Here is a 22,450-nt window from a genome sequence, read left to right as displayed (position 1 = left end):
CATTCTTTATTCGAGAAAATAGGTGTACGAGTAAGAGAAGGGGTGTCGTAAGAAGTAGCGACGAGGTGAACTCGTTGCTTTTTATTTACTCAATTTACTCAATTCGGTCGCACAAGCTTTTACAAAAAATGATTCGTTAATGAATATATACATAGGACATAGACATAGACATAGGACATATACATATACATATATGTGAACGAGATACAGATTTAAGAATAAAAACTACTGTTTCGTTCCTGACGAGATTTTGATCGATGCGCTCGACGATCGATAAAGGCAGCCATTCGAGAAGAAGGGATCGTAGCACCGATCGGTACCTGAAACATGTAAATTTTTTCAAACAACTCTGAAACAATCTCTCGAAAATTGATCGCGTTTGGTTGTGGGCTAACCTGAAACCATGCTGACGATAAGGAAATTTCAGCGGTCGTTCTGTCTTCTCCGCGCAAACGGAGTAGTCTGTCGAGCAAACGCTTAACTTGCTCTGATATTTCGTTAAAGTATTCGTCGGGAAAACAAAAGTCACACTTCAATATATTAGCGGTAGTTTCTTCAATGGAATCGTCCAAGAAGGGTGAAAGTCCACTGGAAAAGAGGAAAGAGATTGATTCGGTTAGCTCTAGATTCGGAATAAGTAGATGGCGAGGAGAATTCGTTTAACCTGAGAAGCACGTAAATGAAAACTCCGGCAGCCCACATGTCCGTGTAAGAGCCTGTCGGTTTACCGAGAACCGATTCAGGAGCGGCGAATTCCAAATCGGCCGGTGGACGGACCTCGTCGAGCGGTGCTGCTCTAACAGCTTCACCGAGATCAATCAACTTGACGGTATCGGTTTCGTTGTCGATCAAAACATTTTCTGGCTTCAGATCCAAATGAGCTTGTTTACGCGCATGCAACCACTGCAACGCCGAGAGTAATTGCCCGGTATACTTGGCAACGATCGCTTCCGTGTACTCGTTCTTTTCACCGAGATGGCCGAACAATGTTGGACCCTTTACCCTACCACGCGATAGGATTCCATGTTAGTCGTGCCTAAGGAATCTCTCGTATGAACGAAGGAAAAGAAAGAAAGATACAAGTATATACTGACAGCTCCAAAACTATGGTGTCGACACCCGGTTGGGGTAGGTCCTCGAAGAGAGCCAACGCTTTCACGATATTATCGTGACGAGTTGCTCGAAGAAAATCGTACTCGGCACGTGTCACCGACACCCGTTGTCTTACTCTGGATATTTGTTTCAACGCCACTTCTCGGACAGATCCCTTCTCCCTTGCACGGCATACTTTAGCGAATCTTCCGTTTCCTAATTCCTCCAGTTCTATGTATCTGTCGGTAAACCGTTCACTACTTTCCATCTTTCGATCTTTCGTCGCATTACTTGTAAAATTGGAACGCGCAACGATCGTCGAAGATGAGTTGTTGTTGTTGTTGTTGTTGTTGTTGTTGTTGTTACTACTTGATTCGTCCGATCGATTACCTTCGATCGTATCGCACCAAGCATTCGTATTGATACCTGGAAAATTGTCATGTATGCAAGATATAGAGAAATAAGAGGGATGATGATGATGATGTAACATACCTACGATGCGAAGTGGAATTTTCGCCGAACAAGAGCCCGTTTCGTGTTCGACGCGACAGTGGTAAATCCCGGAATCGGATGGCTGGCAAGGTGCAATTTCGAGACATAGAGAATCGGACGTTCGGAAAAGTCGATATCGATCGGTTGGCTCGATATTAGATCGTTGTCCCTCCTTCCTCCACCGGACGGTTGCACGTTCGACGCGTCGTGCCTCCAGCACGAGTCGAGCCACTCCGCCGGCCGTCGCCCTGATCGAACACGGAATAGTCAAGATCGTGGGAGGACCGTTCTCTTCCGCGTGCACATCCTGCGGAAGATGGACGCTCTCTCCCTCGGAATCAATTCTTCGCGGTCGAAAAGACCATGCGCGGCTGATGGACGAATTTGGAACGAGACTGGCCGGAATCCAGAATTCCTCCATCTTGCCAACTATTCGAGACACGATCACTCCCGGACCGTCCGGCCGACAGATCTCCACTTCTTCTCCGGCTCGTAACTTGCCCCAATCCGCGGTTAATCTTACTCTGCTACCTGGAACGATCTACGCAATCTCCCGATTAACTTTCAAAATGCTTCTCTCTTAGTTTTCTCCTCTTCGTCACCCTCTCGTCACCACCATCATGCACCGGACTCTTCGCACCAAATACCATTTCTAACCGTTCTCTTTCTCTTCTCATTTATTTTCTATTTTTTCATTCGCTACATCATTCCAAGTTATCCTTTCTTCTTTGCGATCTCACTACCTAATGTTTCAACCTTTTCACCAGCAGCCAATAACACTAGCGACTCAATTTTTAATACAACACGAAGAGAGTAAATAAAAAAGAAGAAAGCGACTATCACTGGAGTAGTGACGACAGCGTCAACAAGCTTGATAAGTTAGTTCGAAATTACCTTAAGAAAAAGAAATAAAAGTAAGGATATGGAAATAACGACGATGATGACGACGACGACGACGATGACGACGATAACGACGACGACGACGACGACGACGACGACGAGAACGTTGACGGCTGCAAAAGGCGACGATGAAAAACCAACATTTACACATTCGAATAGTTTGAAAGCATTTCGATAGCCGTTAAGGATAAAATAAACTTGTCCTTTCAATGAAAAATCTACAAGAAAGATATTGTCGTCGTACCAAGGAAAAGTGAACACGATAAAGAGCGACTAACAAGAGGTATCAATAAGAGAAGGAGGAGGCTGCAATTGCAATAGGTTTAATTACAAACAGTCAAATAGAATAAGGCGCATAGAATGAAAAAAAAGAGAAAAGAGAAAAGAATATATCAATATTTTCGGCATTATTGCTCACCGGGATAGAATTGTTGCGCACAGGTGATCGAGGCCGAAGGCTGCTTTTGAATCCCTCGAGAAAGTTCAATCTGCTTTTGCTAGGGCTTGGCGTTTGCAAAGAATCCTGATCCGATTTCGTTGTTATCGATGTGGTTGCCGCAGCAAATGCTTTACCAGCGGCACGGATAGCTGTCATTTCGTTTCTTTCGTCCTCGCTTGTGTTGGACAGGTTCGGTGGTATCGTTGAAGAAATCGTTGAAAGTACACCTCCTCGACACGGTGATTCCGGACTCGCGCCACGACTGTATACGCCAGCAAATCATAAATCAAATTCAAACACGGCACTGCATCGAGAAAAAAAGGTCGCGTTCTCTTTGTATTTGACTACATATTACTGAAACTTAAACTTATTTTAAATCAACGCTCGCACATCGAATTTATCAATGAATCATTCAATGTTTACTCAACATTTTCTTTTCTACTCTTCTTCCTATTTTAAACGATAAATTTGTTAATCGTTCGAAGCAATTGAAATTTTCATTCAAGCGTAAATGATTAATGCAGTACCTTGTTCTTAAAAGGATAAACAAGCTGTTAGTCAACTAAAAAAGTAAGTAGTGTTAAAGAGGCGAAGGAAAGGACGCATCACAATTAGAATGTTGACCAATGTACAATTTATTCTAAACAAAATGTTTACGGTTCGCGAGTGATTAGATTCACTTTGGGTCGTCGACTTTCGTGAATACACATTTATGTACAGCATACTCTACTCCAATTCTCATTCAATTTCACGTTCTTACGAACATTATTCAAATTATTATACACCTGCGGCGTTACGTCGTTAATAAATAATTTTAGGTGGGGGTGAGCCAACATGTTGGACACGCGTCGACGCTTTATCGATATTTTACATTTTACGTCTTCTCACTTGTACCATGCATATTCGGGCTTTGAACACGCCTTTTTTTCTTTTTCTTTTTCTTTTTCTCTTTCTCTTTCTCTTTTTTATGTACTGTCAATTTGACAATTTCCTATCATCTTATTATGCGTGTTAAGACCAAAGAAACAATCGAAGGCAATGAATCCCGTAACGTTAATGAAATTTCATCACCGTTACGCTCATTATACGCGAGACCTTGCAATCGTTAGCTCAGCCATAACTTTACTTTATGTATTTTTCGTTTAAAATTTTCTCTTTTTCTTCCTTTTTTGTTCTCTCGCCCCCACCCCCTTCCTCTGATGCGTTCACACGCATAGAGTACATGCAAACACGCGTCCAACAAATACATTATTCACATAAACAAAAACATGCAACAAATACGCTCATTCACCTTTTCGTTTACTTCCAAACAGGTTGCAAGGGAGTAGTGACGAGGATTCGATCAGTGCGAGTGAATACATCTTGTTATACCTACCCCCACCTGCACACACGTGCTCAATACATAGTCGAGAAAGAACAGTCTGTTCGATTGATGTCGCATCCCACCACAAAACGCATCTGGTCGGATCGGATCGGGTCGGATCGAAACGCATGGCATCGCACCACATTGCAACGCAATGTAATGTACCGTATCAGTGTAGTGTAGTGTAGTGTAGTGTAGTGTAGTGCATTGCATTGCATTGCATTGCATTGCATTGCATTGTATAGCATCGAGTTCCAAAGAACCGTGGTAATCACGATTCTAGAAACGTTAAAAACTACTCCGAAGGAGGTAGGTAGCTATGTATGTATGTATATATAGAATATAGTAGAAGACGCTCTCGCGATAAAGCCACTCAGCAGCGATAGCGAGGTAGATTCCCGGACTGCGATGTTAAGGCAAACAAGAGGAAGCACGTCGCAATACGGTAAGAGTACTGTGCGTGTAGAGTGTGATCAAAGAATACACCGTGAGGTAAAGTAGAGGAACAGAACGAAAGGAAAGTGGAGATAAAACCGGATTTTTTTACCATAGGAGACGACTATAGTTCTCTAGCGTTTTTGTATACAGCGCTTCTGTATCCTTCTTCTTTACTCTTCTTCTTTTTCTCCTCCTTCTTTTTCTTTTATATATATATATATATATATATGTATATATATACGATATATATATATACATATATATATATAATATATGAAATATACAAAAATATGTTGAAACGAATCTTCACATGTCGAGCGTTGAAAGAGAGTCAATGTGTAATTCAATGTTTTAAATAGAATGACGCTTACAATGGATCTTTGGTAAGTTCCTTTTGGTAGGCAATAGGCGACTGTATCGCTTTGAGAAAGTCGCGTTGAGTTTGCAGGATGGCAGTGATCGTGTCCACCCAGTCCTGCTTTCGCGGCCCGTTCTCTTCGATTGCGATACAAGAAAATCCAAGGCTAGGCTTCCGAGGATCCGTCGATCGAATCACAAACTTTTCTGGGTCCTCGTAACATTCTTCCAGGCTCATCTTATTCACCTACGCGACCACCGAAAGGAACATTAACATTCTCTTCAGCCTCCTAATTTATTCCTTTCTCTTACTTGGCTTTATCAAAACTTTTTTCGTCAATTACTAATTGTATTTCTAATAAATCTTTTATCCACTCCCGCGCTCACCTACTGAATAGTTGGCATCGACGAATCGTATGAAACCGTTATTTCTTTCCTTCCGATTCGATGGAAACTCGGAAAGAAAGAAAGAAAGAAAGAAAAAGGAAAGAAAGAAAGAAAGAAAGAAAGAAAGATAATTGGAGAAAAAGCGAAAACAGATGATTGTTGCTTTTTACCTGAATATGAGCCTTGTAAATATAGGCGGGATTTGTAAATTGCGTTTTCTTGCCAACAGCTTCGCTGAAAATAATATTTTGCTCGAAAAGGAAGACTTGCCACTCTTTTCCTTTGCTCGGTAAATTGGATAACTCTGTTACTACAAGAGGTCCGTGTAACAACAACTTCCCTTGCGCTGTTATCTTTCCCTAAACAGTGCAACAAGAGAGAATGAAAAAATGAACAACGACGAGTGCAACAGAGAGCAACTGGGAGCAAAAGAAAGAGAAAGAGAAAGAGAAAGGGGAAGGGAAAATGAAAATGGATGGATACTCACGTCGAAGCCTTGGAGCCTGCCAACATCCATCATGTCATTGGCCGCTTTTGGAATGACACGCATCACATGAACCGCAGCTCTAAGACCTTCGATTTCTGCAACTCTTTGAGTTCGTTCGGTAAGTCTCAATGCCTCTCGAAGAAGAAGCTGGTATTTTGTGATCCTCTGAACTGGTTTTATCAAAAGATCGCACAACTGCAATCGGTGTCCGAGCTTTTGTCTCAATTCCTATAGCACATATACGTATAGAAACTGTTGGCAAGAAATACGTGTAAAAATGTTGATTGGCTTACCTCGAAATAAGTGTCAATATACTCGGAGACGATATACTCGGAGACTGGTTTATTCTGACAATACACCACATACATGTGCAATTTTCTTTCGTACCGTTTGAACAATGGGCCAAGTTCTTCGGGACGTTCCAAACAACGGTCCAAAGCTTTCAGAAAGAAACTGCACGCGAGTAATTAGTAGTAATCCGTAGGACGATAGTGAGAAAGATTTGAAAAAAAAACTTACTCTCTGTGCCATTCGTAGATCGCCTCTATATTACCGAATACCATCTTGTCTTTTCCACCGCGCAAATCATCAGGTAACGAAATCTCACATTCAGGATCTCGCATCAACGCCATATACCCTTCGACTATTTGTTTCAAATCATTTACGTAATCCTTTTCCGTGTCCACCAACTCTCGAATAACAAACTGTCGTTTCGCAAGGGCCGTACTTTCCGGATCGTGTTCGTCTGGATTCGTATGTACCGGACTGCTCGTTGTCGCCGTCGCCGTCGCCGTCGCCGTCGCCGTCGCCATTGGGCTCGTAATGCTAGCGATACTCATCGTTGTTGGTAAAGAGTCTTCTTCCTCGCGAGTATCTTCACTGCCGCTTCCGACGTTCGACGAACTTTTACCACTAGGCGTTCTCATAAGGCTCTGTCTCTCTAGATTTTCCGTGTGTTGTTCCTATCATCAAGATCGATGCATCAACCATATCTGAATGTATTTTAAATATAAAACTTACCATTCTCTCCTTTACGATCTGCTCGATTTCAGCCAAGTCGGCTGTCGTAGCACCGTCAAGAATTTTCGTGGATCGCTCGGACGTCTGCGGAAAGAAAAAGAAAACCGACTGAATAGCCAAGGTAAAGAAAAGAAAATAAAATAAAATAAAAGAAAGGAGAAGATGCGATGCGATGCTTACTCGAGATTTTCCGCCAGTTTCCGTTGAAATTGTAGAGCTGGAGGATCCGTTAGAAGTCCCTACGAGTATCGGTTCGGTAATAGGCTTCATCGGCGGTGGAAGTTCCAATTCGTCTTCGGCATCGTCCGCTCCATTTTGTTCCGAGTAAGTCAACGTCTCGGCGTCATCGGGCTCCGTCGTATCTTCTTCCAACTCGGCTTCCGATTGTTCGATCTCTCCTTCTTCCTCTTCTGTTTCCGGTTCGATCGTCGTTCGCACAAGTTCGGTCGTGTCGAAATCCACGTCTGTTACCGAACCGGATGATACTCGCATAGACGCAGCTGCAGACGTTAAGGTCGTTATAGAGACAGAGGCGGCTCTGGATGTTCGAGTTTGATCAGCTCCACTCGGCAATTTAAATCGCTTTCCGGAAATGTTCTTCTTCAAGGAGGAACGATCGGTAGCCGTGATGGTCGACGTCGACGTCGAAGTCGACGTTAACGGCGGTGGCGGCGGCGGTGGCGGTGTCGGTGTTGCGATCGTGGTCGTGGTTGCAGTGGTGACCGTTGCGGGAATCGAAATGCCAGCCGATCCCGGCGTTGCTGTAATCGTAGTAGCACTCGATTTCTCAACTTTACCTTGGCTAAGTTTGCGTAACGGCGGGGGTAGCCACTTTCTCCTATAAACGAAAGCAATTTTTCTTTCTATATACCGTTGTTCAAATCTTGTTGAAAAGAAATTTTCAATTTTATCAATTTTATCTTTCCATATCCGTTCACTTACCCACTGAAACCGCGCCTCTTGTTTCCTGGAGAGCTTGTATTCGTACCGGTGCTTCCATCACTCGCGATAACATTTTCTGTAAGTAAATAATCGAACGATTATCATACGTTTAAATACGAAATTAATTACAACCCCCTACACACACACCATTAGTGGTAACGACGAACAATAACGAGGCAAGTTAAAAATATAAAAATGAGGATTCGGTCGAACGAAAACGCGTGAAATGGAGATAAAAATTGAAAAGGTAATTTAGAGGTGTAACGAAAGCAAGCAATTAGCATGTTCGAAGAAAGGTTAACGACCATCGCGAGTCGTAAAGCGACTTTGGCACGCTCGATGCGTCAACCGTGTTCTATCGGCGCATCACCTGGAGATGCAACCGGTCAAGGACACGATTATCCCGGTACATCGTATCGATCCGATCCGACCCGACAGCGTCGGAGTACGCGTACAATAGGCTACCACCGTCAAACCACGCACCTCTTTTTTTTTACTTGCTTTTCGTTACGTGTCAACAGTTTCATTTTCATTTGGTCCCATTGCGCTGCGGTGAAAAGGAAATAAAAACTACAAACCTGCTTCGTCCGGCAGTAGAGGTGCAACTACATTCTGAACATTGTGAACGGTAAATCCGGTGGACGGTACGCCGGTGATCACCGACGAAGACGATGAGGAGGAGCACGAAGACGACCCTCCGGTTCCTATCGTGGCCGAGGATACCACAGTCGTTACGATTCCGCTTGGCGAGGTACTTTGAATCTGATTACTAGATAGCTGTTGATGATACTGCTGTTGCTGTTGTTGTTGTTGTTGTTGTTGGGTCGGAGCTTTTCTAGATGGCGAAGTCTTACTGGAAACAGGCGGTGGTTGTTTAAGCGCACTAGTAGGTACCAATCCCTCTGGTGGAGGATCAACTTGTCCGGGTGCAACGAGCAGACGCACATGGGTCCATTCGGCTGTATTTACACCGCTTATGTTACTCCCATTTTCCAATACTTCGACCTGCTGACCCTTTGTTACCGTCAACTCTCTGGAACCTGGTGCCGCCAAATGATCCGCGATAACCCAAGTCACTTCGGCTACGCCAGTCTGAAACAATTGATGAAATAAACGATTTCATCGAGTTTTTTTTGCATCCCGTCCGATGGTTTAAACGTTTCACGTATCGTAACCGTTATCGATTGCGGTCAGATGTAAGTAAGAAACGAAGATAAACAAGGTAAAGGTTTAAAAAAGGAGTAAGTATTGTATAAAGCGAGAGCAGAGAATCGGAGGGTAGGTAGATCGACGGAATAGAGCAGGTCGATTGTCTTTGACTTTTCGGACCGGTGGAGCGTTTAATAGATTATTCTAGCTCGAGTGATTTCAATTTTATCGAAATAGCCTGCCTTCAACAAAGGCACAACACATTGACACCTGTTTCTTTCTTCCGAAAATATATAATATGAGTATAATAGCAAACGTTGCGAACTTGGCCGCTCAAACGAGGAGTACGTTTGTCCTCCTTTCGCCTCTTATCGTGCTCGAATATTTGCCTTTATCGTTCTCCTTGCTTACCATGATTCACCCATGATTCAGTTAAATCTAGAAAAGCTCGAAAGATAGGTAACACACTCGATGCGAATATTATACTATTCGCAAAATTCGATTCAAACTTTCGTTTCCAGTTGATTTTAATCGACAATTTAATCGGAAAAAGACAAGTACACGATAAAAAGGCAGCAGGAGGTTAGATGCTAGGATTTTATACGAGGAACGTTGATCTGTTAAAGGGTCAATTGGATCGATAAAAAGATAAAGGTGATAACGAGGTAAACGCGATATATGATCAGAGCACGATTACGGTTCTAGATTTAAGCCAGAGCAGCAGAAGTCGACCGCTCTTGCGTCGCATTCCACCGACGAAAATAGCCTTTTTCACGTGCCAAAATTTACCGATTCTCTTTGAATCGTCCCGATGGTTTCTACATACCCTGTAAGCGAGTGAAAATCATTGTTGGAAGAAAAAAATCATGATACGATACACCGCGCCGCCGCGCCGCATCGAATCGGAACGGAACGGAACGGAACAGAACGAAACGCGACGCGACGCGACGCGACGCGATGCGACGCGACGCACCGATTCGATCGAGCGAGTAGACGAGATTCGAGACTTCTTTGACACCATGAATGCAAAGTTATGCAATATATAAGTAGTGTGTTTTTAAGCGCGCAAACGTTTCACCGGTACGTGCGTCGTTTCCGCGCACGCTCGCGCGTTTATATCCGAATCTAACCATAGATTCGAACTCGAATTCGAACTCGAACTCGAACGTACCGGAGAAACTCGGCAACAAGCCAATCTCAACTTGGCCTCAAATCGCGATTCCATTCGATTTGCTTTTATAGCAGCAGATCACTATTTTCAATAAACGTACGGAAATCGAACAAAGGTTTACCGTGCATCTGTCGAAACACTCAGAATCGAATTATTAAAAAAAAGGAAGGAGGGACGCGTAGTCTCGCGACAAGAATAATCAGTCACAAAGCGTGTTAGTTTTTTACGCGAAAAATAGGAAAGGAACGAATTACGGATGTGGTTACCGTGTGCGGACGCGCACCACCAACTACCGACCAACTGCGGACGTTTCCTTCTACGTCGTCTAATTTTACTTTGCACGCAGAAACTTTTCAAGTTTATACCTAAAATCGAATTTCTTTCATTTCAGTAAACGTAATGGCAACCCGTAAACTCGTAACAACAACGAGGACAAAAAGTATTCTTCTCCCTTACGATATAGCTCTAACCCCGGGACGATAATTGATGAATTAGGGAAAAAAGTGGAACGAGCTTGGACAGGAATACGAATACGAATACGAATACGAATAAGAGTACCTGGGAAAGGGAGGGTTGACGGTGCAAGCGTCTCGCCTGAAAGGAGCTCGGGGTGTCGATGGTATGCTGCCTAGAGAGGGCTGCGTGTGGCTGAGCTACGGAACTCTGACGGAACCAAGGTAACGAGATCTTCCTGCGGGCTTTCTGAACGATCGTTGCAGGTTTTCCTGCCGGTGACGTCATGTCACTTTAATCTGCTGTCTTTCGATTCACGTGCGCGAACGGGATAACCAGATGGAAGAAACGAGAAACGCGATGAAATATGTGGTCAAACGTACGACCGACATGCTTTCTTCGAAACGGTTATTCGCGTTTCTCCACAAGTCGGAAAGACTCGTCGTCCATCGAACGGATCCATTCGACCCAAGTGTCGCGTTCGTACTGATCCCGTTACCTATCGTCCCTGATATCCTCCCGTCACCGCCCTCTCCGCCACCTCCTCTAGCCGCCGCCGCTGCTGCTGCTGCTGCTGCATATCCTCTGCGCCCTCGCGTACTCTTTTTCATTTGTTCGTCAACTCTCCCGTGCACGCGCCGTCGCCATCAGTGATGCCGACATCGTTACCGCAGTCGCAACGCGCTTGCTCGTTTCAACGTTTTCTCGCTTTTCGATTATTCTCGAACCCCACCCAAAGATACTTTGCTTTGCTTCGCTTCGCGCCACGCTTATGTATATTCGCGATACGTAAATCGTAACGTAAACGTTACCCGAGTTAGCTTACCTTATCAGAGTCTGTGGTATTGGTCGATCCAAACGATGCCAAAGAATTCCTATCCAAATTTTCAACACTGTCGTCCAGGGAAGCACATTCCTCGAGATCCCTACTGGAACGTTGACTGGAACTCTTCTTGGCAGGACTTTTTGGCATGCTCAAACTGAAGTACGTTTCCTGAATAACTTCGCGTAAACGTTTCACCCACAATTGTTTAGCGTCCATCGAATTAGCGCGTAGAACGACCCGTGTATCGCTGGTAGGTGCACGACCGGTCCAAACGGCGAATTTGCACTCATCCCCTTCGATGTGCTCGGTCACTCCCAATTCAGAAGTCATCAGACGACTTTTATAAATATACTTAACCTATCGTGACGAACGAAACAACTTTTATATCCGCAAACAACTTGATTATTTCATGCTTTTGCTTTCGGTTCGTTACCTACCTTTCCTGCTGAATCTTTAACCTCTTTGCTAAAGAGTAGATGAAACTCGAACAGAAATATGTGACGATCTCTCCCTTTTCTAATCAACTGCTTAGGATCCCAAACTGTAAAAGAGTCCTGCAATACTACGTCGCCTAACGTGTCTATTCTGACGTCGCAACCTTCCAGCATGCTCAAATGTAAGGCATCGTTCGCCTTCTTAGGCACGTTCAACATTACTTCTAAGCCGTCCTTTATCTCGCCCTGTCCCTCTTGGCAGCAAGCCTGAATCGTATGTGAGAAAAAAAGAAAAAAGAAAAAACGATGAAACCGGAACGGCAAATAAAACATACACGTACAAGTGTCGTTTAAAGATTTATCGATGTTATTCCAGCAGACAGAACGTATCAGAAAGACATGCAGGCAGACAGGACAGACAGACAGACAGACAGGACAGACAGACAGACAGACAGAATCATTTCATTCGATTACATACCTGAAGGTCTTTCAGCAATAATTGATATTTCGTAATTCTTTGAACAGGTTTAATTAGATAGGCAGCAATCGGATGTTCGACTCGATGTTTTCTTTGCAACTCTTCGAACCAAGTTCCACCGTGAGTAACCAAAAACTGATTACTTTCTGGTTTGTTCTTGCAATACATTACGTACATGTCGAATTTCGGTGCCTGATGGGTTATAAAATGAAATAAGAACATCTCTCGTTACAACGACAAAATCGAAAAGTTTCATTTCGGACGTTTCTAATTAGAAACGTTATGGAACCTTGGCATCTATTATAATTAGTATATTTACCCAAGTTACGAAACAATGTCCAACGTCTTCTGGCATAGTTTCGTATTTTTCCAGTTCGCGAAGAAATATGTTACTATGAAATTGATGAATCTCTTCCATGTTACTAAAAATGATCGATTCTCGACCTTGCAATCCAGACGGAATGTTTCCTTTGCCGGATCGCGTTTCTTCCAAAAAGCACCGAATACACGTCTCCAAATCTTTCACATAAGTTCGTTCCGTTTGTAGTAGTTCAGCCATGATGAATCTGTCGAGATATCGAAAAAGTAATGAGGTACGATAACAATTTCGCCTCTTTCTTCTTCTCTATGGAAAAAACATACTCTTTACGTCGAGCCGATCTCCGCTTCTCTTCGTTCAATTCCTTCAGATCTTTCCCTTTAATCTTCTCTTCGAGCAACGGATCCGAATTTCGATCGATCGACAGATCCTTCTGTCCATCGTCCGATTGAATTCCTAGATCATCCTCGATTTGAGTTTTATAATAATCCATACGCGAGCTAAAGCATTTGTATCGCTGATCCACCTCAGCGACCGACTGCTTAATCGCCGCTGCATGAGCGTGCCCTTTCTCCACTAAATTGTCGGCAAGTTGAATCAACAGTTTTACCCTTTCTCTCGTTTCCTGAAGAGAAACACGATCGACGATCATCGATCATCGATCATCGGTCATCGGTCATTGGCCGTGCGGCAGACGTATCCTACAAGATAGCAAAACGAAAAAAAGGCTTACCTTTGCAGCGCCTTTGAATTCGTTATGTTCCCGCAACAATTGCTCATTTTCGATCCGATTTTTGCCAACGTTAGTATGCGTGGCTAAATATAATTCGCCTGTTTCTCGTATCCACTCTAAAGCCTGCTTGGCACTACGTTCGAATAGAACGTACTGATGACATTGATCCAAACGCTTTTTACGTTGCGTCCAATATTCGAGTACTCGATTTTCTTTACTTAGCAACTCTTCCAAAATACCTGAAACCCAAATCATCCAGATATTATGGACAGTCCGATTCTCTGAATTTCTTTCAAACGAACGTTAGTCACCCCGTGTATTTTCCGTATTCTACGAACGAAACTACAAACGCGTGAATTCTCGATAAAGAGAAGAGAAGAGAAGAGAAGAGAAGTAGAAAAAGTAAGATTTCGAGCCGATCGTCTTTACCGTCGAGTCGAGTCCAGTCGAGTCGAGTCGTTTCGATCAGATTTTATCACATATGTGATGATATATGTACATCTATATATATATATATATGTATATACATTATACGTAGAAATAAAACAACACGTGTAACTAACTTTTAACTTTGTTCTCAGAACCAGCGCTATTCGCCTGGTAACTGTAAAACTGAAGACTGCGGTTCGTATACTTGAGGAATGTTTCCGCAGTTCGTCGTACCAACGTGCACGCTTTTAAAAATGCTTCCTTCTGTTCTTGATGTTTGCCAACGAGCGTCGGTACTTGTCCAGCTTTATCGCCAGAAGCGCACCAATCCTCGTCACGTTTGTACTCCCGTTCCAGACTATCCAGCACGGAACGTACTTGTTCGGCCGTCTTGTAAAAATTAATACTAGCAGTTACTAATTTATGCCTCTCCTCCGCGCAGGTAACTAGCTGTTGCCATCTCTTCGTAACATCCTCGGCTACTTCCCTTATACTTTTCGGATCATAGTGATTCGCGCTGACCAACGCGTCCGCTCTGTGTTTTACCTACCAACAATTTACAACACTCGTATGTATAATTGCTTTTTTTTATTTAACCTACCTAAGCTAGTAGTATCTCGTTACTGATTTACCTGAACGGCTGAAGTATGAGTCTTTTCTATAGCGACTTGAAACTGTTCGTGTTCCAAACGAAGTTGTTCGGCGTCTTGAAGATTTTCTGGAACTCGCAGAGATGCCAACAGCATCGCCTCTCCGTTACGAATCCAACTAGCTACGTGAGTAGCATCGGTCTGCAGCTGAACCAATTGAGAAGCCTGTTCTAATCGAACTCTTCTCATCTCTGCCAAATCCTCGGCGTCCATTTCCCTTTCGTTTAAAAACTCTAAAAGTACTTGCACCCTAGCTGCAGCACTGTGCTGCCCATCCGCCATAATGCAAACACCAGCTTGTTCCAATACCTACGCGATAACATGTACATATATGTGCGTGTGTGTACTTAGATCTCAATTTCATATGAACAATACTTGGATTAGACACGCTGTATGTACATACATACATACATACATATATGATTCTATCGATTCTTACCTGAGCGAGTTCTTGACCTTGTTGTAGAACCTGGAAAGCAGTGTTTTGCATATGAGCAACACCATCGTTATGTACACGTAACAATTGTTCGGGAGAACCCTCTCTAGGTGGACCTTGCAATTCTTGAGCCCACATTTCTAACTGGCCGCTCGCTTCCAATGCGTCCCTCTCGAATACGCGCAGCCGTAAGCACAGTTCCAATCTCAGTTTTCGGGTAGCCCATAATTCTTCCAACTCCTGCCTCAAACCAGCTAACCTATCGAGCGCAGCTTCTACCGCTGCGATCTGAAAATATCGGTCCGTTCGTATACGCAATCTTGATGAAATTAACGACAAACCAGAGAAGAAACTCACAGAACCAGTGGTATCGGGAGCATCGGTAGATTCTCGAAGTTCTCGGAGCAACGCTTCGCCTTGAACGATAGTCGACGCACAAGCTTCCAAACAGGATGCTCGATGTTGCGCGCACTGTTCCAACAATCTTTCCGCTGTTTCCAAATTTTCTGCAACTTCATCCTGTTGCAATTCTTGTCGTAACTCGTCTACCCAACCGCTCAACTATCAAACATAAACATAAACATACACATAAAAATTCCACGTCCTCTCATTTCTTCTCTTTCTCGTTTCATGCTCTTTTACCTCTTTTTCATGGGTATAAAAAACAACTGCCAAATCTAATCTTCGACGTCGTTGTTCGACTCTTGCCGCAAAACTACTGACGTGAGCTTCCAATTCTTGTGCAACTGCATATATTTCGTCGGCCGCGCATTCCCCAGTGTGAGCTAACTCTTGAGCAGCGGTAAGTAGTTTGGTGGCGTTCGTATAAGTATTCTGCACGAATCAAACAGAAGCGATAAATTTATCAACTAACGATACTACCTACCACCATCATCATCATCATCATCATCATCATCATCATTAATTACCTGTGCAACGTTTTCAAAATGTTCGTGACTTTTCTGATATACTCGTGCTTTTTGAAGATTACGACCTACACCCGTATTCTTCCGAATGAAAACTTCACCGTGGTTGGTTAACCAATCTAAAACTTGCTTCACATCCTCTTGAAACAATCTTGGTAAATAATTAGAAAAAAATCGTATTAAATTTTATGTATACGGCTAACCTAATATAAATAATATATTTTACCTTAATGCAAGTCGTTGATGTAATTTCACTTTCCGGGCATGCCAACGAGCTTCCAACGCTCTGTGATGACCCAAAATTTGATGGATCACTGCCAACACGTGCGACGCACCCTCGCTATAATCCGCCGCTGGATTTCCGCTCATGCCAGTATGTCCATCGATTCCGTGTCCATCTTGACTCTAAAGAAATTGATTACCTTATTCACTTGATTATTTTCAAATTCTTTTTTTTTTTTTTCGCTTTCTCTCTAAAGCAATCTAAACATCTACTTGATTAGCTACACGTGCATCGTTATCGTTATCGTTGTCATCGTCATTATTATTATTATTATTATTATTATTGTTATTGTTATTGTTGTTGTTGTTCGTCGAGTAACGCGTGCTTATTTTAAATCTTATAATAATCGAACCAAAATACAATACATTCAAGAGATAAGCAGACACAAAATTGATCGTGAAGAAAAACAATGCAAAAAGCGAACGATGAAGATTAGTTTGCAGACATGTACATGTATATTCGTGCACACTAACAGACGTACATGTTTTCTGGTTGTATGGTCTATTCCTTGCGGTTGATTACAGACTTGCACCAGGTGATCCAGTTGATAAAGAAGCTTCTTACTGGTACTATGCACCTAAACAACAATGATTACCCAAAACCATATTTAACATTTTCCAGGAATATCATATCTCGTTGAAACTCATGAAATTCAACAATTTTCGAATCTACATCGAAATATATCGAAAGATATCGAAAGAGTGGATTCCCAATGCATCCATCCCGTTTCTTTTCTTCGAAAAGTTAACAGCTTTACCATCTAACCCCTATTATTTATTGAAAAACATTATTTTCTATCAGATCCCCGCATACCAAGCGCATGTTTATCAGTTAGAAGCTACCAAAAGAATCGTTTTCATACATAATCATCGATGCGAAACGTATCCGAGTCTGTACCGTGCGTCGATCCGAAGCTGTGACAAACTTGCAGCATCGAGCCTAGACCACTCAAAAGTGCTTGATACGCGTCATAAACCTGCCAAATATCGTGTCATTTCACTATAAAAATCTACCTTTCGTACGTATTACATCGATCAACGACACGAATCACGTTTCACGAGTTACAAGAAAAAAGATCACTTAATCCTCTATTTAATGCTATTCAATGCTATTCAATGCTATTCAATGCAATTTAAAGCAGCAGACTTACGTTCTATCATGAAATGTAACAATGGTTTTAATTTAACTCGTACGAAAGATGAACGACAACAAAAAGAAGGACGAGAATTTGAACGGCACGGCAGCACGTATGGCATACGCATACATATCGTAAAATTAAAAGAAATGAACATTACCTCCGTATAAGCTTGACACATAGCTTCGTAAAGACTTTGGTGCTGTCGTATATGCGATTCTAAGATTGGAATTTCATTAGGCAAATTTCCAACATCACAAGCTTGACTCCATCCCGCAACGTTATCGACGTATTGTTCCGCCTTATGATGAAATACAACGCTCAAACCAAGGACCGCTGTACGTTCGTCGAGTCCCGCGGCAAATTCTTTCCAAGCTCGATCCAGCCGACTGGCCACAGCTCTTACGTGTCCAGCAGCGTAGTGCTGAGTTTCAAGTAAACGGCTGGCCGTCAAAATTTGATTTATATTTACATAAACGTTCATCGAGCTCATCGTGAAATGCTTATGTTCTTCTTGCAAAGTTTTTGCTAGCTGATAGGAACGACCGATCTCAACGTAATTCGCCAAAAATCCTTCTCTGTTGTGACAAATCCAATCGAACATCTTTTCACAATCCTGCTCGAACAGTCTCAGTTGGAAACACTGATCCAATTTCATTTTCTTAATATGCCACAACTGCAAAAGATGTTGTTGCGCAGCGTGTAGAGAATCCAAATGCTGAATTACCAAGGCTGCTAACGCTCGTCCGTCCGGATCGGTACCGCCTGCAGCACCACTTTCGATGCTACCTCCTTCGCTACCAGCACCGCTAATACCTGACAATCAACGTTGTTTTATTTCTTACGACTATTCGTTTCGTTACTATATAAACGATAAACGATAAACGATAAACGATAAACGATAAACTCCTTTCTTTACCATTGTTGAAACGTTGTAATAATCGTTGACCGATAACTTGGATCTCTTCGACCGGAACTTTCATAATTTTCTTCTTCATTTCATTGTGTAAATCGATCCCGTGTTTCGCACCGGATGCGTCATCCGCAAAGTCGTTTCGACTCAGATCCTCCTGCAAATCGTCCAATCTGTCTAGAAGCTCACCCGCTTGCCACGTAAAGTCTTCTACAGCTAGTCTCGTATCGATCCATTGAGCATGATCGTATTGTAAAGATCCATCTAAATCCGCAGTTAGCTGCGACGGATCGATCACTTTCGTCAAAGCCTCCAAACTGATGGTATTTATCTGAAATTATAAACAATACTTGACAAGCTTTTGCTCCAACTTAAACCCTTTTCTTCTTTTACCTCAAAATTATATTTCTTTTGCTTAGCTAACGACGTTCGTTGTTTCTGCCAGAAGTTTTCAGGTTTTATAATGAAAGCCACATGGACAGATCGATGAAAATGCTCGTGCAACACCTTAAACGGAGAAACGTATTAAATCCTTCGATGCAAACAGTTTCTACTCAAAAGTATACGCGACGCTTTCCGTTTTAGATTTTCCATGATCGTTAATTAATACAATAGAATAGAATAGAACCTTTAGAATGGGTTTGACGGAATCCCAGGTAGCACCGCGCATATCCACTATCACGGTGAAACGCAAACCCCTAGCTTCGTCGCCAGGTACGGTTAAGAGATATTGCAAAAGACGACGATAGTCCTCGGGTTTAGTCCGTTCGCGTCTCGGAGTAGTTGGAAAAACGAGTACGGGTCCACCTCTGCGATCTCGGCCACCGGGAAGTATAGCCAAACGATCTTGAAGTAAAGGTAGAACCTCGGCCGCTCTTGTTCCATCCATTTCTCTTACTTTTATTCAATCCAGTTGAATCTATACAAAAATATTTACAATTTTACATTCCGTGTACGTAACCAGTGAGTATAAGAAACACCCAATTACATTCGCTCATACTTTTTTTTATTATCAAACTTTTCACAGCAACATTTCAACGTTGCTATCTTGGAAGAAATTCTATTTCTAATTAAAATAAGAAAACAACTCTGCGCTCAGGTACAAGGAAAGCAAACGATTAAACCATTTTAACATTTATTACAATATATTATGTACACAAACACACATACAGTTGGATTCCTAAGATGAAAATGTTTGAAGAAACCAATACAAACTAAACATATAAACACAACAAGTTGTAATCCGGTAAAAATCACAATTGATATTTAAAGACAGGACAAGAGAAATAAAAAGAGAGAAAGAGAGAGAGAGAGAGAGAGAGAAAGAGAGAGAGAAAAAAAAACGACAGAACCACACAACCAGCGTCACTTTAATTATTGCCATTGCCAAAATCATACGATTAGTATTCGTATCGTTACCACCGTTACCTGCAATCGCGTCACTGACGTGGAAAAATTACGTTCAACTCGATAGTTGATATACATACTTGTCAAGTGATTTAGAAATTGTATACCAAGAAAAATGAAGAGAAATGTATGTAATCGTATGTAATCAGTTTCGATGCGAAACCGAACCGTTTTTTTTCGGTTTATCCGTTTACTTAGCTCGTACCTTCGCGTATAATATGTGTATGTATATATCACGAAACACGAACGAGAAAGCACAGTCGAGTCAAAATGAAAATTGTTTCGCTTACCCGTTCAACAAATCAATCCGACGAAACTTCGATCGTCTCGAATCTCTTATTTCTACTATACATACATTCCGTCGAAAAAATGTGTTACGATTCATATTGTTCGTTCGTTGGTTTGCTAAAATTTCTAAAGCTGTAATTAACGTGAAACTGCAAAACTACTACCTGCCAATGGCAGTCCACCATATTTGAGCCTGTTTGGTTTGAACAAGAAATTTTCAATGCCTTCCTTGTTCGAACGCCGACGTTACGGGATCCATTGTTAATACGCATTTACGTCGTGCGAGGGCACCGCACACGGCTTTTCTTTCTCTCTGCGTTCTTCGGTTCTTTGTAAATTTACGTTTATATAGGTATTTATGTTACATATATGTATGTATACGTATACTGGTTGGTGTTGGATGCAATTGGATGCAATGCGCATAGCAGATACATAACCTAACTCCCTAACCTTCTGAAGTAAATTCATATGTACTTTACCGAAAGTGAAAAAGATTTTTTAAACCGTGAAAAGTACTTTGTAAAGGAAAAAATTCATAGCACTTTCTGCCTGAAAAAATCTTTTATCGCGCGTATTCTCGCGCTATATTCTTTTTTCCATTCGTCTCTGTTTCTCTTTACCGAAAAAGACACGAAGACACCAGGCACCGTTTATTTCGAATTTTAGCGCTATAATTGAAGAAGAATCATTAACGCAAATGTTGATCGTCGTGTTGAGAATTGATTAGTCAACTTGTTATCGTTCGATTATGGCGAACATAGTTTTTCGAATTTTCACAAGAGACGTTTCCCCACGGTTAACAATTCGTATGGAGCAAGTTCGTTGTGGACATCATCTACGAGGAAAACCGCCAACGATCGCTCGAAATTTAAAGCAACGACTCGAGGGTATATGCATAATGTTTTTCCTCTAACATGCTCATCCTTTTCTAACCTGTTGTATTTCACTTTTAGAACTTAATCAAACGGATCCAGCATTATCATTCAAAGTAAACATAGGTTTCTCCGTGCCAAAAATTTCGTCCGAAAAAAAGAGTATTTGGATGAACGAAATAAAAGTTAACAGATCCGATGATCAATTTGAAAAGCAACTAAGAAGCGGAGAGTGTAAGTAAAACATCAACTAGTGAAATATATATATATATATTTATTTCACTTGCCCCTTTCTTGTAGTGCCTGTTAATTTGGAGACGGTAAAGGAAGTTTGGTGGGAAGCATCCAGTCCATTTCATATTCGTAAAATCGCAGACCATTATGGAATTTTTCAAGACACGTTTGGCGATGCATATTTTTTTCCAGTCGTACCTTTAGAAATTGCTTACAAAGTCCAAGAGGATGCTGTCGTCAGAGTTTACACTGGAAACGTAATAAAGCCTGCGGAAGCATCGCAACCACCAGCTATCGCTTACAAAGCCGAATCAGATACTTTGTGGACTTTAATAATGTGTACACCGGACGGCAATATGCAGAACTCATCGAACGAATATTGTCATTGGTTTTTGTGAGTGAATAGAATTTTTGTTACTTTCAAGTTAACTACTCGTCGAAATGATTTCTGCGATTAATGTTTTTTGATAACAACGTTTATCTTAGAGGGAACATTCCTGAGAATAAAATAGGACAGGGTGAAGAAATAATAGATTATTTAAGACCAATTACACCTCGAGGAGTTGGTTATTATCGTTATGCGTTTATTCTGTACAAACAAAATCAGCGGTTGGATTATGCCGAGTACAAGAAGACACCACCACCATGGTAAATCGAAAGTTAATGAAAGGAATAAGAAAAAATTATGCGTTAAATTTGTATCGTAACGTTTGAAGGGTATCATCCCGTATACCTGTTTTAGTTTACGGTTAACAGATCGCGATTGGAATACATTGAAATTTTATCAGAAATATCAAGACTATCTCACTCCGGCTGGGCTAGCATTTTTCCAAAGCGATTGGGATCCTACGGTGACAAAATTTTATCATTCGGTATTAGGTACGTATAAATGAAGTTTCGGTAACTGTGCGATTTAACAAGTTCATATATGTAGATACTACACAGAACACCGTGCGTACATTATAATAATATACATATTTCTTCTATTTTTTTTTTTGTCACAGGAACGAAGGAGCCGATATTTCAGTACGATTTTCCAAAACAGTACATCAAACCTCAAGTATGGTTTCCAAAGAGACAACCGTTTAATCTCTATATGGATAGATATAAGGATCCGAAGGATGTTATGAAAGAATTTTTATTAAGAAAATTAAAAATCGTTCATCCTTTTAAAGAACCAAAACCGCCACTGAAATATCCGAACGCCTGTACTTTCCCAAGAGGTACACCTTCCTGGTTGAAATTGGAAAAAACGAAAGAGCGTTTGGGACGTGGTCGAGTTAACGAAATGAATGAAAGTGTGTAGAAAGAAAATTTGGCAATTTTATTGTACGTTATGAAATGTGTTTTTCTTTTCCCCAAATAAATACTCGACGAAGTAGTATAAGTAGTACGGT

At 41.8% G+C, this 22,450-nt stretch overlaps 2 protein-coding genes across 9 annotated transcripts; one reads left to right on the top strand and one right to left on the bottom strand.

The window, feature by feature from the left end:
* Positions 1-45: 45 nt before the first annotated feature.
* LOC114882741 (triple functional domain protein) lies at positions 46-20,276 on the bottom strand. 6 transcript variants are annotated; one of them, XM_029199712.2, is made up of 34 exons: positions 19,950-20,275; positions 18,881-19,171; positions 18,646-18,759; positions 18,259-18,583; positions 17,500-18,155; positions 16,686-16,781; positions 16,148-16,326; positions 15,925-16,072; positions 15,638-15,829; positions 15,353-15,556; positions 14,999-15,283; positions 14,542-14,868; positions 14,044-14,455; positions 13,481-13,719; positions 13,071-13,372; positions 12,748-12,994; positions 12,429-12,620; positions 11,954-12,217; positions 11,517-11,873; positions 8,496-9,009; positions 7,918-7,993; positions 7,156-7,813; positions 6,976-7,083; positions 6,475-6,917; positions 6,249-6,408; positions 5,956-6,183; positions 5,639-5,827; positions 5,096-5,328; positions 2,903-3,185; positions 1,585-2,125; positions 1,095-1,518; positions 665-1,003; positions 396-588; positions 46-320 (listed from the first exon to the last, which is right to left on the bottom strand). In XM_029199712.2, the coding sequence occupies exons 2-34, from the start codon at positions 19,139-19,141 to the stop codon at positions 213-215; spliced, it is 9,297 nt and encodes a 3,098-aa protein (XP_029055545.2). In that variant the 5' UTR covers positions 19,142-19,171; positions 19,950-20,275; the 3' UTR covers positions 46-212. The 6 variants fall into 6 exon arrangements, with proteins under 6 accessions (XP_029055545.2, XP_029055544.2, XP_029055546.2 ...); XM_029199711.2 differs by having other exon boundaries at positions 6,976-7,059; XM_029199713.2 differs by having other exon boundaries at positions 20,112-20,275.
* Positions 10,826-22,434, top strand: LOC114882747 (39S ribosomal protein L38, mitochondrial). Of its 3 annotated transcripts, XM_029199728.2 has the most exons (9): positions 14,180-14,247; positions 14,352-14,477; positions 14,574-14,685; positions 20,614-20,834; positions 20,901-21,053; positions 21,120-21,447; positions 21,540-21,701; positions 21,796-21,932; positions 22,058-22,434. In XM_029199728.2, the coding sequence occupies exons 4-9, from the start codon at positions 20,696-20,698 to the stop codon at positions 22,357-22,359; spliced, it is 1,221 nt and encodes a 406-aa protein (XP_029055561.1). In that variant the 5' UTR covers positions 14,180-14,247; positions 14,352-14,477; positions 14,574-14,685; positions 20,614-20,695; the 3' UTR covers positions 22,360-22,434. The 3 variants fall into 3 exon arrangements, with proteins under 3 accessions (XP_029055564.1, XP_029055561.1, XP_029055562.1); XM_029199729.2 differs by lacking the exons at positions 14,180-14,247; positions 14,352-14,477; positions 14,574-14,685 and adding an exon at positions 19,610-19,786; XM_029199731.2 differs by lacking the exons at positions 14,180-14,247; positions 14,352-14,477; positions 14,574-14,685; positions 20,614-20,834 and adding an exon at positions 10,826-10,914.
* The last annotated feature ends 16 nt before the right edge of the window (positions 22,435-22,450 follow it).

Source organism: Osmia bicornis, chromosome 5, assembly GCF_907164935.1.
Source record: "Osmia bicornis bicornis chromosome 5, iOsmBic2.1, whole genome shotgun sequence".
Classification (NCBI taxonomy): domain Eukaryota; kingdom Metazoa; phylum Arthropoda; class Insecta; order Hymenoptera; family Megachilidae; genus Osmia; species Osmia bicornis.
This window is presented reverse-complemented; position numbering and strand designations above follow the sequence as displayed.